Source organism: Crassostrea angulata, chromosome 9, assembly GCF_025612915.1.
Source record: "Crassostrea angulata isolate pt1a10 chromosome 9, ASM2561291v2, whole genome shotgun sequence".
In the NCBI taxonomy this organism is placed as follows: Eukaryota; Metazoa; Mollusca; class Bivalvia; order Ostreida; family Ostreidae; genus Magallana; species Magallana angulata.
The window spans coordinates 6,244,959-6,259,037 of record NC_069119.1 but is presented as its reverse complement, the minus strand read 5'-3'; the positions used below and the strand labels follow the sequence as shown (position 1 = coordinate 6,259,037).

Here is a 14,079-nt window from a genome sequence, read left to right as displayed (position 1 = left end):
TAAAAGGTATTGGAATGTACATCAGTTATTTACATAATTATATAATTTTTTTTAAATTTCGGATAATCGGCTCAAACATTTACAGCGACAATCTGAAACATACAGGTAGTTAAATTTCATGGTTCAAAACTTTATTTCAATGAATTTATTTTCACTTTTATGTAGTCAAAATTGATATTAAGTTTTTGTGTAAATTCCGTTTCGTTTCGTTTCGAATTTTGGTTTCGTTTCGTTTGGTTTTGTTTCGTTTCGATTGGTTTCTTTTCGTTTCGATTGGGTTTGTTTTGTTTCGTTCAATTTCGTTTCGCACTTTACAGGCGCCCGTTTGGGGTATGTGCTGGCACGATAAAGGAATGTCCTGAATTGAAGCATTCGATGATTATTGTCCCCCGCCGCTACGCGGAGCGGGGACATAGAAATGCCGGGCGTCCGTCCGTGCGTCCGTGCGTCCGTGTGTCCGTGCGTCCGTATGTCCTCCGTCACACTTTTTTGTAAGCGCTCTCATGCCTACAAATTTTGACGGATTTTCATTAAATTTATACCAAATGTTTATACTACTAATACTTTGGTCAACTAAGAAAATCAGCATTGGTCGATACTTTTTGTTGGAATTATGGGACTTTGACCACATTAATGACTCCGTTTTATCCAAAAATTGACCTTGTAAGCGCTCTTATACATGTACCTACAAATTTTGACGGATTTTCATTAAATTTTTACCAAATGTTGATACCACTAATACTTTGGTCAAGTTCGAAAATCAGCATTGGTCGATACTTTTTGTTGGAGTTATGGGACTTTGATCACAATAATGACACCGTTTTATCCAAAAATTGACCTTGTAAGCGCTCTCATGCCTACAAATTTTGACGGATTTTCATTAAATTTATTTAAAATGTTTATACCACTAATACTTTGGTCATGTTCGAAAATAAGCATTGGTTGATACTTTTTGCTGGAGTTATGGGACTTTGATCACAATAATGACTCCGTTTTATCCAAAAATTGACCTTGTAAGCGCTCTCATGCCTACAAATTTTGACGGATTTTCATTAAGTTTATACTAAATGTTTATACCACTCATACTTTGGTCAAGTTCTTTAAGATTGTAGTATTTTAGATATATTTGCGACTGGAAAAATAGAGAAAAAAATGGGTGGTGGGGGTAAAAAAATGTTTAATTCTGGAACAGCCCTGAATGTTTGAAAATATTCCAATAAACAGTATACTAGCATACTGCTTGACCGGCGGGGGACCCAGGAATTCTATTCTTGTTTTAAAGAATATTCACAGAAGTTTTTAAACAAGTTTAGATAAGATTCTATCGGTCACATATTCATTACTTCTGTCGTTTTTCTACATGGTCGTTCGTTTCATTGTGGAAACGAACTAATTGGTGCGTTGCCCCCCCCCCCCCCTCCTCCTCTCCCGCTGCCAAGTGTTTGCACTGAATTGTTTTTTTTTAAGTTTGCGAGAAGATATCCAGATCTATCGAAAAAAAAATTCTGGTGACTTCTTATGTGTAACATTGAACGTGTTTCACTTTCCAATCCGTTTGTTTATTCGGTCAGCCTGTGTTATTTCATTCGCTACGTGCGACTGGAAATCTTGTGTCGCTTCTGTGCACACAGCTTAGAACTTATGTAATTGAGTAACAGTTGAAGGGTGCATTAATATGTGCACATGGAGTGTAATACAAGATTGTGATGTTTTTAAAAAATGTCTACATATGTTTGTTCAATTTACTTTTGTATATATGTTAAACCTATAAATCGTATGGTTCTTGGTAATAAACAATACAATGCTACAGTGGTCAATTGTTTAACACTAAGACCATTATTCGAAGTCAATCATCTTCACATAAAAGGTGTGAGATCGTAATTTGAGATTGTGGATAATATATTAATTAATCTGTTGAACACGCTAAACTTCTATAGCTATGAACAGAATACTTTTTAATATAATATAATTAAACGTCAAAGGAAATTTGTTCTTGGGATTAGAAGTTATGAAATACGACTACATTATGCAATGCAGACAAATCAAATTGATAAAAAAACAACTTTTTATTGAAGTTGTGTAGTATGAGGTTGTAATGCAACTTAATTTACTTACAAGGTTAACTACAGCCAGTGGTATACTAATTTTAGGTGAACAATGAATACCCAATCTATTAAAATACAAGATAAATAGTTACCAGAACTATAATAATGTACACGTGTACATGAAGGTTGCACCCTCATTTGCATTGCTGTAGGTGAGGAGGTAAGGTGTATCTATGTACATACATGTACAATGTATGACTGCAAATACGGATTCCGGACCGTAGCTACAGACGATACCATTAACAGTCCTTCAATACATCTATGCACAGTTTGACCTTGAAACGGTCCAGTTTCATAACCTCTTCGAATTTCTCTAACACGAATTGTCTAATTTCTTCCTAGAATTCCGATTTACGCAAGTGCAATTCAATTTAATTAGTCAACCCACTGACCTAAAAATGAGGATTTTGCATATAATTGCATCGTCGAGAGAAATGATATTCATTTCTCTAAATAAGGTTATTTAATTTTACGTTACATAGCGGTGTCTCTATGAAACAGCACAATCTGGTGTAAAATTCAGATGCTCACTTTTACATAATTCTCTCGCTGATCTCTGATAGCTGTCTACTTGTATCATTTAATAATATCAGACGACACACACTTCAATAGAGAAAAGTCCAGAGATGCCATCAATTTTGACTAATTACTAAATTTTGACAGCATTGAACAATCTGAACTTGCACATAGTCTTCAAAAAATTAGAAAGATTTAAGTACAGAGGTTATCCTAGAGAAAAAGTTACGTGTTTTGTAGGCGGGATCTTTTTTTTATAAATACAATCGCCGACATGTATCATGAGTACATGCCGTATATAACAATGCTTGCTACCTTATGAAAATTTAACTCGCCATTAAAAATTTCAATGTATTAAAACTGTGTTGACAAATAGTTTTCCTAAAACATTTTCTTCTTGTCCTCTTAAAAACACGTTTTTATACAGTCTTTCAATCATATAAAACGATTTTGTAACAAAAGCAGAACTGAAAGTTTAGTAATTATAATCGTTTGACACCAAATCATATATATTTTCAACTTGCAGCAACAGCGGAAGACCTACTAGTGGGTTTGCTACAAGCTCTGCTCTAGTTCTCTATCTCTTTGCGCAATCGCTCGCAACTGGTCACCAAACATTTAATTTCTTCATTTCTTTCATTTTTTTTGTGTATTCCGATTTTAAATCATTGATATAAAATATATTTCTTGCCGAATTCAACAAAATGTATGCAACGTTTCTGGGTGGGGATATTCGGCCGGTATGCCTGAGCATTTTAAGAAATATATTAATTAACTGTCAATTTCTTAATAAAATATTTTAGTCAGTTATATTTACAATATCCCACTCTATCGTGGAGCGCACGCGCTTACAACTAACGCCGTCAACTATTATTAGCTAATACAATATATCAAAGTAATTTTCGAAAGCCTTATTCAGGCCCGTAAGACATCCTATTATCAATGGTTTGTCCTCACTTTGTATCATTTAGTATGAAGTGAACATCCTCCACTATAGGCTGCAATAAACTAACAACCTGCTTATATACTCTCCCAACCCAAATGGTCACCGAAGATTATAAAAGAGTAATAAATCAGAGGTGCTTATTACTCAGGTCAGGTAGACAGAATAGGATAAATGATTTCGATTCCGAGTTTTGTTTCATTACTGTGCTGTACAGTGGAAAACTAAAGAATTAAACAGTAGTGTACAGAGAGGGATAGAGTAACATACAGTGACTATTGTATGTCTTTACAGTATATGTACATATTTTTTTACAGTAAAGGACAGCGGTTATGCAGGAAATTATCGGGATTATTAGTAAATTTTGAATTCAGCAGTGAGAGATGCATTATTCATTTTTATGCAAACATCGTTTTGTGCTGGTTTTCAAACATGATAAAATGATCGGCCCACGTGTTGTGAAATGTTGATATTATCAGTTACACAGTCAGTTTGGGACATAATACGGAGTCATCTAGGGTGTGAAAAGGAAATCCGTATTTTGCGAGGCGAAGCAATTACGGGATGGTGTGTAATGGTACCTAATCCTTCTCCTTTCAATTCTGCCATCATATCCTCAAAGTTCTGGTTTGCATCTTGAAAATCGGCGTCCTTGACAATATCAAAGCATTTAATATGTGGCGGCGACCTCAGGAATCTGTTGAGCGAGTGTCGAATGTTTTCTGGAGAAGTTGTTTTGTACTTCTCTCCATCAGGTTTCCGGGCATCAATTTAAAAGTGTCCCAAAACTTCATTGAATTGAACTACATCAAACGATCAACATTCGAATCCTTTCCCTTTTCCTTTAAACATTCGCGTAATACGTTAACAGCTTTGTTGTTACATATGATTGTGTTTGAAGAATTCACCTTAAATCTCTTCTGTTGCACTTATTCAACAGTCGTCTGCGCAAACCGTTTACTTGCCGCCATTTTGTTTGAAACGACAGAACAGAATCTCACGCTCGACGATTAATACACCCCCCTTGTTTTCGTACACGGTGTATCAAGAAAGAACTTGGTGCACAAACTATAATATTTGGCCCTGTATTTTTATGAAAAATCAACTTTTATATCGAAAGCCATCCTTTCTCTGAATACACTTTATTCGGAATGGGTTCTTGAAATCCGCATGAATTATTGGCGGGAAACCCCCACGTTCTGTAAATATAACGGTTAAAACCGGATATGCTTACTCAATTTTACCAATTTTCACAAATTTTTCAACTTCTATGTCAAATTTTGCATGGGTGCCATGCCTCGCCCACGACAATTGTTTCATAAAATTAAACAGCTTAAAACAACCAAACGATATCGCTAAATTTCATTTTGGGCGAGATGTGGCGCCATACTTAAAATTTTATTTTTAGAAGAATATGGCATTCCGGATTCTATAATAAATGGTCAAAATATGAAATATTTCCTTAAAAAGACGATAAGGGAAATAAAATACAATTATTTAAAGAGTTATTTCATATTTGCGAACTGAATTTAGTCGACTTTATGCATTCGAACGACACAATTTTTTTTAGACGGGAAACCCGCACTCTAAAAATCGATTATACGTCTGTCATACAAACGTCAAAATTTCAAGCATGGTGAAGTTGTACCTGGATGTCAACAGCCTTTATGACCCAGTGTTTTTGGACTATATAGAGCTCACGACTTTGTGAGGTAAGTAATCATCCCGATATTTCACATTGATAAGTGAAATATAAAACTGTAATGTGCACGTAACGATATCGCTCTGTGTAACGTTATGTAAAATTAGCTGTCGTCTGCGTCAGCTGATCAGTGTGTCTGTAACCAAAAAATTTTAACCAAATATGAAAAATTGGTAAGACATGACCCTTAATGCATATTTCTGACCGTATTTCTTAATTTCCTCAAGTACAAACTAAGGTAAAAGTGTACAGCAGTACTTGCACGCTTTGTTTACGTTCGAGATAATTCGAACTATAGACAGGACTTGATCGATGTGTTTTATTTACAATATTTGCTTATGATTTATCATTAGTTACAAATCATTTGATTTTATTCTAGCTAGGATAATAGTTGTAAGCTTAAAATGGCCTACCTATACATGCTATAGTATGTGAATGTTTGAGAGAGAGAGAGAGAGAGAGAGAGAGAGAGAGAGAGAGAGAGAGAGAGAGAGAGAGAGAGAATTTTCCTGTCGCTCCTGTCATAATCAACCCATTCAGTGCACTTTTCACACTTCTAAACAGTGTATACTTACATGATTTAGATATAATCTATGAGTATGATACATATGGCACATAAATGTCTGAGAGATAAAAATATTTACATGTACTGTCAACCAATTATGTATACATTTGTACATGTACATACAAACATACATAATTTTATATATTATAGTTTATGATATTATAATAATGCCAATGCAGAGAAAATGTTCATATGTGTTCCAATATCAGTATATAGCCTATCAGGATCTAGTACACAGTTAAACATTAATATATATGTAAACTGAAGATATTTTTAGGTGTGTTTAGGAGGAATTAAGTGCTGTTACTAAAAAGATAAGCCTCTTTGTAGGATGCATGCATATTTTTGATACCAGTTGCAATACATTCTCATATATATCAAGAGTTTTTATTATTTCATCATTTAATTATTACCGTTTGTGTGTGTAGATCCTATACATTTTTTGTATTTATATTTGCATTACATGTGTTTCTTTTCTAATTGCAGATATGTTCAATATGGCATAATGCCTGGTCATAAAAAAGACTACTTTTTGTTCATACTTTGCTCAAAGAGAACAAAACCGTCAGACAGAAGAAAAATAAATCAGAACATCAGGAAGTATCTGCGAAGGAAATTCCTTATTGAGGCTCCTTCAGAAAACTCTGTAATATGCAACAGATGCCGCCATGTGTATAGAACTGAAACACAAGGAACTAAAAGATCAGATGTGTGTACCCATGTTCCATGTACCTCAGTGTTATCATCAGAGGACCAAAACAAACAGAAGAAAAGCATGTCAAGCCCACCATCTGTGTCGCTTCCCCTGGCCTCCACTACTAAATCTCATGCATATTGCTGTGTGTGCAAAAAGCAAGGACCAAAGTTGGTGGTTGTTGCAGCAGAGAGTAGAACAGCAGTTTTTGTTGAGAAAAATATTCTTATACCACCAGGAAACAGATGTTGTCCTGCTCATTTGCATGATGGGATGTTTACCAGTGATGCTGTCAAACAACTTCATACAACTGAAAATTCTTTCGTGAATCGAACAACTATTACTGATCTTTTACAGCAGATGCGTTTATTGTGTCAGCAAAATGAAAAACAGTGTTTGGACTTCGATGATGCTAAAGCTCTGACAGACACAGACTACAAAAGTTTATTAGGGATCACCAAAGCAAACTTTCGAGAACTTTGTGACTCTGTGGAGGGTTTGATCAAGAACACACCCGCCAGAAGCCTAACTATTTCTGTTGCCATTTTTTTCTGTAAAATGAAAACTGGAATCTCAAATGTTATTCTCTCAACTTTATTTCGAACATCCAAATCCAGTTTGAGGAGAGCAATTTCTGCTGTCAGGAAGGCTTTGTTAATTAAGTTTGTACCAGAAAATCTTGGTTTTACCAACATCTCACGAGAAGAGATCATCAACAAACACACCCGACCACTTGCTTAGACTTTGTTTGGAAGTATTGAAAAAAACCAAGTCATCTTAGTTTTGGATGGAACATACATCTATGTAAACAAAAGTAACAATTTTCACTTTCAGCGACGGTCATACAGCATCCATAAAGGGAGACCCCTCATAAAGCCAATGGTGGTGGTTACAACAACAGGGTATTTTGTGTCTAAACTGGGCCCCTATTTACATGTAGCTGATAGAAGTAACAATGATGCATCCATCCTCAGTCACATTATCAACAGCAATGCTGAAAGTATCCGCTCCTGGCTTAATGAAGATGATGTATTCGTCGTGGACAGGGGCTTCAGAGATGCCCTGCCTTTGTTGGCTGATCTAGGGATACAGGCCGAAATGCCAACATTTTTGAAGGCTGGACAAAAGCAGATGTCAACAGAGGATGCCAATATGAGTCGGCTAGTGACAAAGGTATGTATCAGTAATAATGGTTTTTTTTTAAGTGCAATGAACACATTTGTGAAATATTATACCACTGACAAATTGTTTACATCTGGTACTCGGTCTCCAAAAAAGCATACCGGTACTAATTTAGCAAAGTCTATGTTAATATAAATCACAAATAATTAATGATAAGTATATTTTTCGTCAGGTGCGTTGGGTCGTTGAGTCATCAAATGCTCGTATCAAGAGATGGAGATATCTGGACCGTGTTTTGCCAACCATTCAGATTCCGAACATAGGAGAATATGTAAGGATCGTGTGTGCAGTGTCCAATAAATTCTCACCTCCATTGAGCTCCTGTACCAGCAAAGATGAGGATGATGCAGAAGCTGCTAAAATGCTTCATCTGTCCAAGCAGGTAAGGAATCAAATGCAAATACCAGTATTTGTCTTAAAAATGATATAGGTTTTTGTTTAAACATTAACTTGTTTTGTATCAATACAATTTGTTTACTTACACTAATGCATTGTATAATATTTATTGTAAATGGATGCTGAAAATTTTCCGAAACAGTTTGAAATATTATTGAAATGGATTTTAAATCAGGTTAATCACTTGAAGACGTTTGTTGATGAGAATGGACTGCAGAGGAAAATTGCTGTATTGAAATCGGCCTCAGAAGTAGATTTGGATTCGTTTCCTAGACTTGATGATGAGGAACTCAGGAATCTTACCTGCGGAACATATCAACTGAAGTTATCGTCTAGTTATATGCAGGAGCATTTGGATGGTGAGAGTGACATTTACTTTCATGAAGAGGACAACACACTCCTCAGAGCAAAGATCCAGAGTAGACATATTTCGTCCAAGAAGTACCAACTTTGGATCCATTACAGTGAGAGTACAGTGGAATCTTGGTACTGCACATGTAGAGCAGGAGCAAGAGTTGTCGGGATGTGCTCCCACATTGCAGCAGTTATTTGGTACCTTAGCAGTGCAAGGTATGGTAGTGATAAATCATTGGGTGTGAGAGATTGGTGCAAACATGTCTTGGATGCAGCTGATATTCCAGCAAGTGTTGATGAGTCTGATAGTGATAGTGGTGAAAGTTTGCCTGAAGAATGATTTTTATGAGTGTACATGTGCATGTATGTGTGTTCGAGTGCCATGTGTGATTGTAATTTGATTTATTGTCAAAAGCATGTACAAGGATATCTTGGTGGTAGCTCAATTGTTGTTGAATAAATAGAGTGCATTGTAACATGACTTGTAGTTAATACATTTACTTTATTGATGTAATTATACATTTCTTGTCAGGGTATTTAACTTGTTTCTTCAATGAACTAACTTTGATTCTGCTAACTTAATTAATTTGTCATGCTTTTAAAAAATGGTTTATAATATTATGCCATATACATGTAATGATTGCATTAAATAATTGTCTTGAAGAATATAAATGTGGATGTAAAAAAGTAAGTGTACATATAATGCATATGTATAAATAATTATGCATTCTTTGAATTATCTACATATAATTAAAACTGTGCATTCTGAATATTGATCTCAATTGTAAAAATGATATTGTATGGTGTAAAATGTTCAGAATTGATAACACTGTATAAAAAAATCTATGCAAAAGGAAACAGATGAGCAGTTGTATTTTGTGGAGCTACATTTAGCTACATGTACTGTAGAAACTGATTCATTGTTGTTCTTATTATAACTATATATGATATATAACGTTGCTAAGTGACAAGTTTAATTGGTTACCATGGAAATTGTTATTTATTCCATTATATCAAATATTTAGTACATTATATAAAACAGGTAACTTTTGAAAGAAAAAATCATTGTGTTTGAAATAATAGTCATCAGTGTAAACACTCACATGTATTTATAAATATATATATGAATGATGATTTAATCAGATTCTGTGGTTGCCATGGTAACCTTAACAATTATTAAACTTGTTTAAAAGTTGAGTGCAGACTTTTTCTTCTGATTATTATTGACAGGAAACCATCATTTATAAATGAGTATAAGATAAACCAACTAATTTCAATTCAGCATGCAGTATGCCTTCATTGCAATAATACGGCTATTTGGCAAACTGGTGAGCTATTTTTTAGAAACCTCCTGGACACCTAAATATTGAGATAATTGAAAAATTTTAATTTCTTGAAAAAGGTAACCTCATGAACATTCTTTAAGTATGAAATGAACAATTTTGGTCACAGGGCCGTTTTTGGTGGTTAGTGAACCAAGTTCTTTCAGGGCGTCATGTGATTTGATTTTATCCAATCAATTGCCTACAATTTTGTTTGAAGCGTGATAATTCAACAATCAGTCCCTTTGTAAATATTTCGAACTGATATTTTATACTGTGATCTTTGGTTAAAGTTTATTGTTTTGAACATAACATATTTGTCTCAGTGTTATTCCGCTTTGTTCTAAAAAAATGTCGAAGTGCCAATTTAGATTTAAATTTTAATTCAGAAAGTGAAACGGCAGTAATTGTTTTTTCTGCTCACGCACAATATAGTTGAGATAAAATTTTGAATGATAACATGTGTTTATTATGAGAGAGATAAAGAGAGAGAGAGAGAGAGAGAGAGAGAGAGAGAGAGAAAGAGAGAGAGAGAAAGAGAGAGAGAGAGAGTCAATTTCAATAACAAACAAAAAGCGAGTTAGGCCCAAATTCAAAAGAAAAAATGAAAAATAAAATCATTAATGAATAATAATGTTAATATGAGATGTTATTTGCTATGTATGTTCACATCTTTTAAAAGATACTTACAACTGCTTCTGTTGCATAGAAGTCATATTTTTCTTCTATTTTCTCTTTAAGTTCTTTAGAAGACTTTTTGTCCTGCTCAGGAACTTTCATCGTAGGAGATTTCTCAAATTTAATCACAAGCTCTGCCTTTGTAAGTTCGTGGTGATTTTGCAGATCGTCAAAGGATTTAAAAAACCTTGTTTTGCAACACTAGCAAAAAAATAAGTGAACAAAAAAAACTGTTTAAAAGATAACTTATAATAACCATTTTGCTCTTCTGTCACAAAGAAGTATACTTTTATTGAAATTTAAATTTTTTATCAATAAAATATGAATACACTGTACGGCTTTTACCTTTTCCATCTCTTCTTTATACTGTTTGTATGCTTGTTTAAATGCTGATTTTCTGTCTTCTGCTGCTTTTTCCTAAACACACAACAAAGTGTATGATATGATTTGTTTATAAAGATTAAGTCTAATCATGCTTCGCCCCTGCTTGAAAACCCCTAATATTAGGTAACATGATCTCAATCTCGCAGACTTTACAGATAGTATGATTCGATTGTAAATAGTGATCAAATATAAATATATTTTTTTAGTCCCCTACCGGTTTTCACCGGAGGGGACTGTAGCTTTCCGTCCGTCAGTCCGTCCGTCTGTCTCTCCGTATGTCCGTCCGTCTGTCTGTCCCACTTCAGTTTTCCATACTTTTTTTGTTCATGCGTTTGAGGAATATGAAATTTGCTGAACAGCTTCAAAATGTCAAACTTTAGATCAAGTTTACACTTTTGTAGCATCTGGTTGACATATATTAGAGAAAATTAATTCTTTATATTCCAATTTTTTAATATTCGGGTTCGATATTCTGCATATCAGTGCATTGTTTTCACAATTTCCACAAACCGGTAGGGAACGTGTATTGCTTATGCAATACTCTCAGAATGCTTGTTAATTTAGCTTTTCCAAAAAATAATATATGTAAAATGTTTATATAAAAGAAACGTTACATCTCATTTTGCGCAAACACTATAAAATGACAATTTTCCTTTAACACTGATGGATATTCTTGCAAAAATAAAAAAGTACAAACTTTGCAAAAATAATGCTTTGAGTTAAAATGTTCTCAATTTATCGTTAACATTAATAATTTTAGACGGTTCATACAGCAAATTTTGCTAGCTCATCTTTCTGATAAAAAGTGTAATAGTGGTAGTATTCGCATCCATTATTAAAAAAACAATTCAGCGTTGCTTTTTGCAAGAGAATAAAAAAACCTCGCATTTTGGCATTTGACATGAAAAGGGTCAAAAGAGATGAAGACAAAATATGAATATGTAAAAGGAAAAAAATGTGAATCTACAAGTGTAATTAAAATCTCATTTTGTTATAGGATTTTTTTTAGATATAGAACTGCCGATCATAATCATGTCCCTTTTTGTCAATTTTACGTTATGTTCCGAGGTCGTACTATATGAAGGACGTTTTTAGCACAGGATGAAACTGTGCCATTCAGTCAACTTTTCAGTTCCATTGAATGACAGAGCTTCATCCTGTGTAACATTTCGTTCATATGACGCTTAATTTGTCTTGTGTGTGGTGATCCTGTGCATAAATTATTTTCATAGCCTGTGTTTTTGTATAAAACTGTTCAATTTTTATAAACCTCATATAAACCTCCAATTTCACTGACAACTGCTGTCAATCAAAATTCCATAATGTAAAATATGACAATAACAAACCGTCAACCATCTCAGAAATCCATTTAACGAAATACAAATTCAAAGCAGAGCAACACGCACCTCCAAATAGATAAAGGTAGGATCAGGTGCCTAGGAGGAGTGAGCATCCTCTGCTGATCGGTCACACCAGCCGTGTGCTCTTTGTTGTTATCAGAAACCCCCCCCGGAAAAGTCCGTAGACAAATAGGTGATTAATTATGGTCCAACAATTAATATGAAAAACGTCAGTCAGCATGCGACCCAGTGGCAGATTGTATTTACTGACAAGGTCGTTGTATCTACCATAGAATTTACGAAAAGATTACCTCAAACGAGACTGTTAATAGTCCTGTTTTACCAACTTTTTTGTCCGTATCTTGCCTCGCCTTATAAACTGTTCATACGAAGAGGATGCCCTTGTGTATCGAATTAACTAAGAGACAAAAACACCATATGTAGGTGATGAAGGATTATTGATACATAAGTAAGGAAAGGTGATTATAGAAAAATTGAAGTAATCGCGTTTATCATTAAGTTCTGTTGTTAGGTAACCATCAATGTCCATTTCCAGTAAAATATCCAAATATGAATCAGATGACGCAGACTCTATGGTATCTTCTTTTTCAAGTTCACTGGAATATGTCGACTTTAATAAGGAAATAACAAGTGTTAATTGATAATACGTCATCGATATATCTGAATGTTGAGTTGAAGGCCAAAACGAGTGATTTATTTTTTTTCACATACGAGCTTTGAATAAATTCTTATTAATAAGAATACAAAAATAGGTCTGCTTACAATGAGACACAATTTAATACCCATGGGAATTGCAATCGATTTTTGGTAGACTTGATTTCAAAAAAACTACATAGATGTTGTCTATCAGAAACTCGAGTATATTTTTAACGGCAACTTTAGAGTAATCAGAATGGTTTTTAACAAAATAATTTTTTAGATTTCCAATGACAAGGTAAGCATTTTTACGACTTCCATTTTTATTGAAGAAACAACTGTCGATGATATCAAAAAGTCTAGATTTTATACTTTATAAATCATCATCGTAAATCAATGATCAGTCGCATTCAATCATACGCGCAAGCGTATGCGAAACGGGTCTTTGTTTTCCAAAGATGATTTATAAAAACAGTGATATCCCAATTAGGGCATATATATTTCATAACACTAGAATGGAAAATGTGGTTTTTAAGTTTCATAGCTGATGCAAAAGCATCATTTTTATGATACTTCAGCATCAATCATATGCAATTTTACGCGTTCGAAATGTGTAGATATTGACGTTACATGTTTATATTTCACTTATTAAATGTTTATTTTTTAAATCAACATGTAATATTTGATTGAAAAAATATTAATCGCGGTATTAAAACAAAGCTAGACTCTAGTTATTCAAAAAGCACAACACAGACGCGGAAAAAAATTGAAAGAGCAAATAAAAAACTGCGTTTACAATGGCGCTACTTTGACGTCGTTTTCTGAGCATTGTGACGTCAAAAGATAAGGGCCCTTTTCTCATGACGGCAGTCATATAATTTGTCATGGGGAATAATGGTATAAAGCGTTGAAAAATCGTACGTTTTGATGATATTGATTTTGGTAAGATTTTGTGACCTCAAAGTTTCTAATAATTCTTTAGAGTTTTTTAATATTCACATCTGATTCCCCCACTCTGAAGTATATTGTTGTACAGTACTGTTGAAGTTTCTCCTTCACTTCTTCAGACTTTTAATAAGGAGTAAAGAGAGAGGGTTGGTAGAACATTTACTGGAGCCTGCTATATATCTTAATATTTCAAAGATAACATACGAATTTTAGAAAAATCTTGAACACACAATGTGTTTAATTATTCAACAAATTATATTCTTTTATCGAACTGTGCTTAAAAACGGGAAAAA

The 14,079-nt window shown here is 34.0% G+C and overlaps 1 protein-coding gene and 1 pseudogene across 1 annotated transcript; both read left to right on the top strand.

Moving 5' to 3' along the window:
• The first annotated feature begins 5,763 nt into the window (after positions 1-5,763).
• LOC128163283 (uncharacterized) lies at positions 5,764-7,266 on the top strand (annotated as a pseudogene).
• Positions 7,267-7,984: 718 nt separating this feature from the next.
• On the top strand, positions 7,985-9,113 carry LOC128163814 (uncharacterized). Its single transcript, XM_052827484.1, has 2 exons — positions 7,985-8,089; positions 8,279-9,113. Exons 1-2 carry the CDS (start codon positions 8,069-8,071, stop codon positions 8,795-8,797), a joined length of 540 nt encoding a protein of 179 aa, XP_052683444.1. The 5' UTR covers positions 7,985-8,068; the 3' UTR covers positions 8,798-9,113.
• Positions 9,114-14,079: the final 4,966 nt, after the last annotated feature.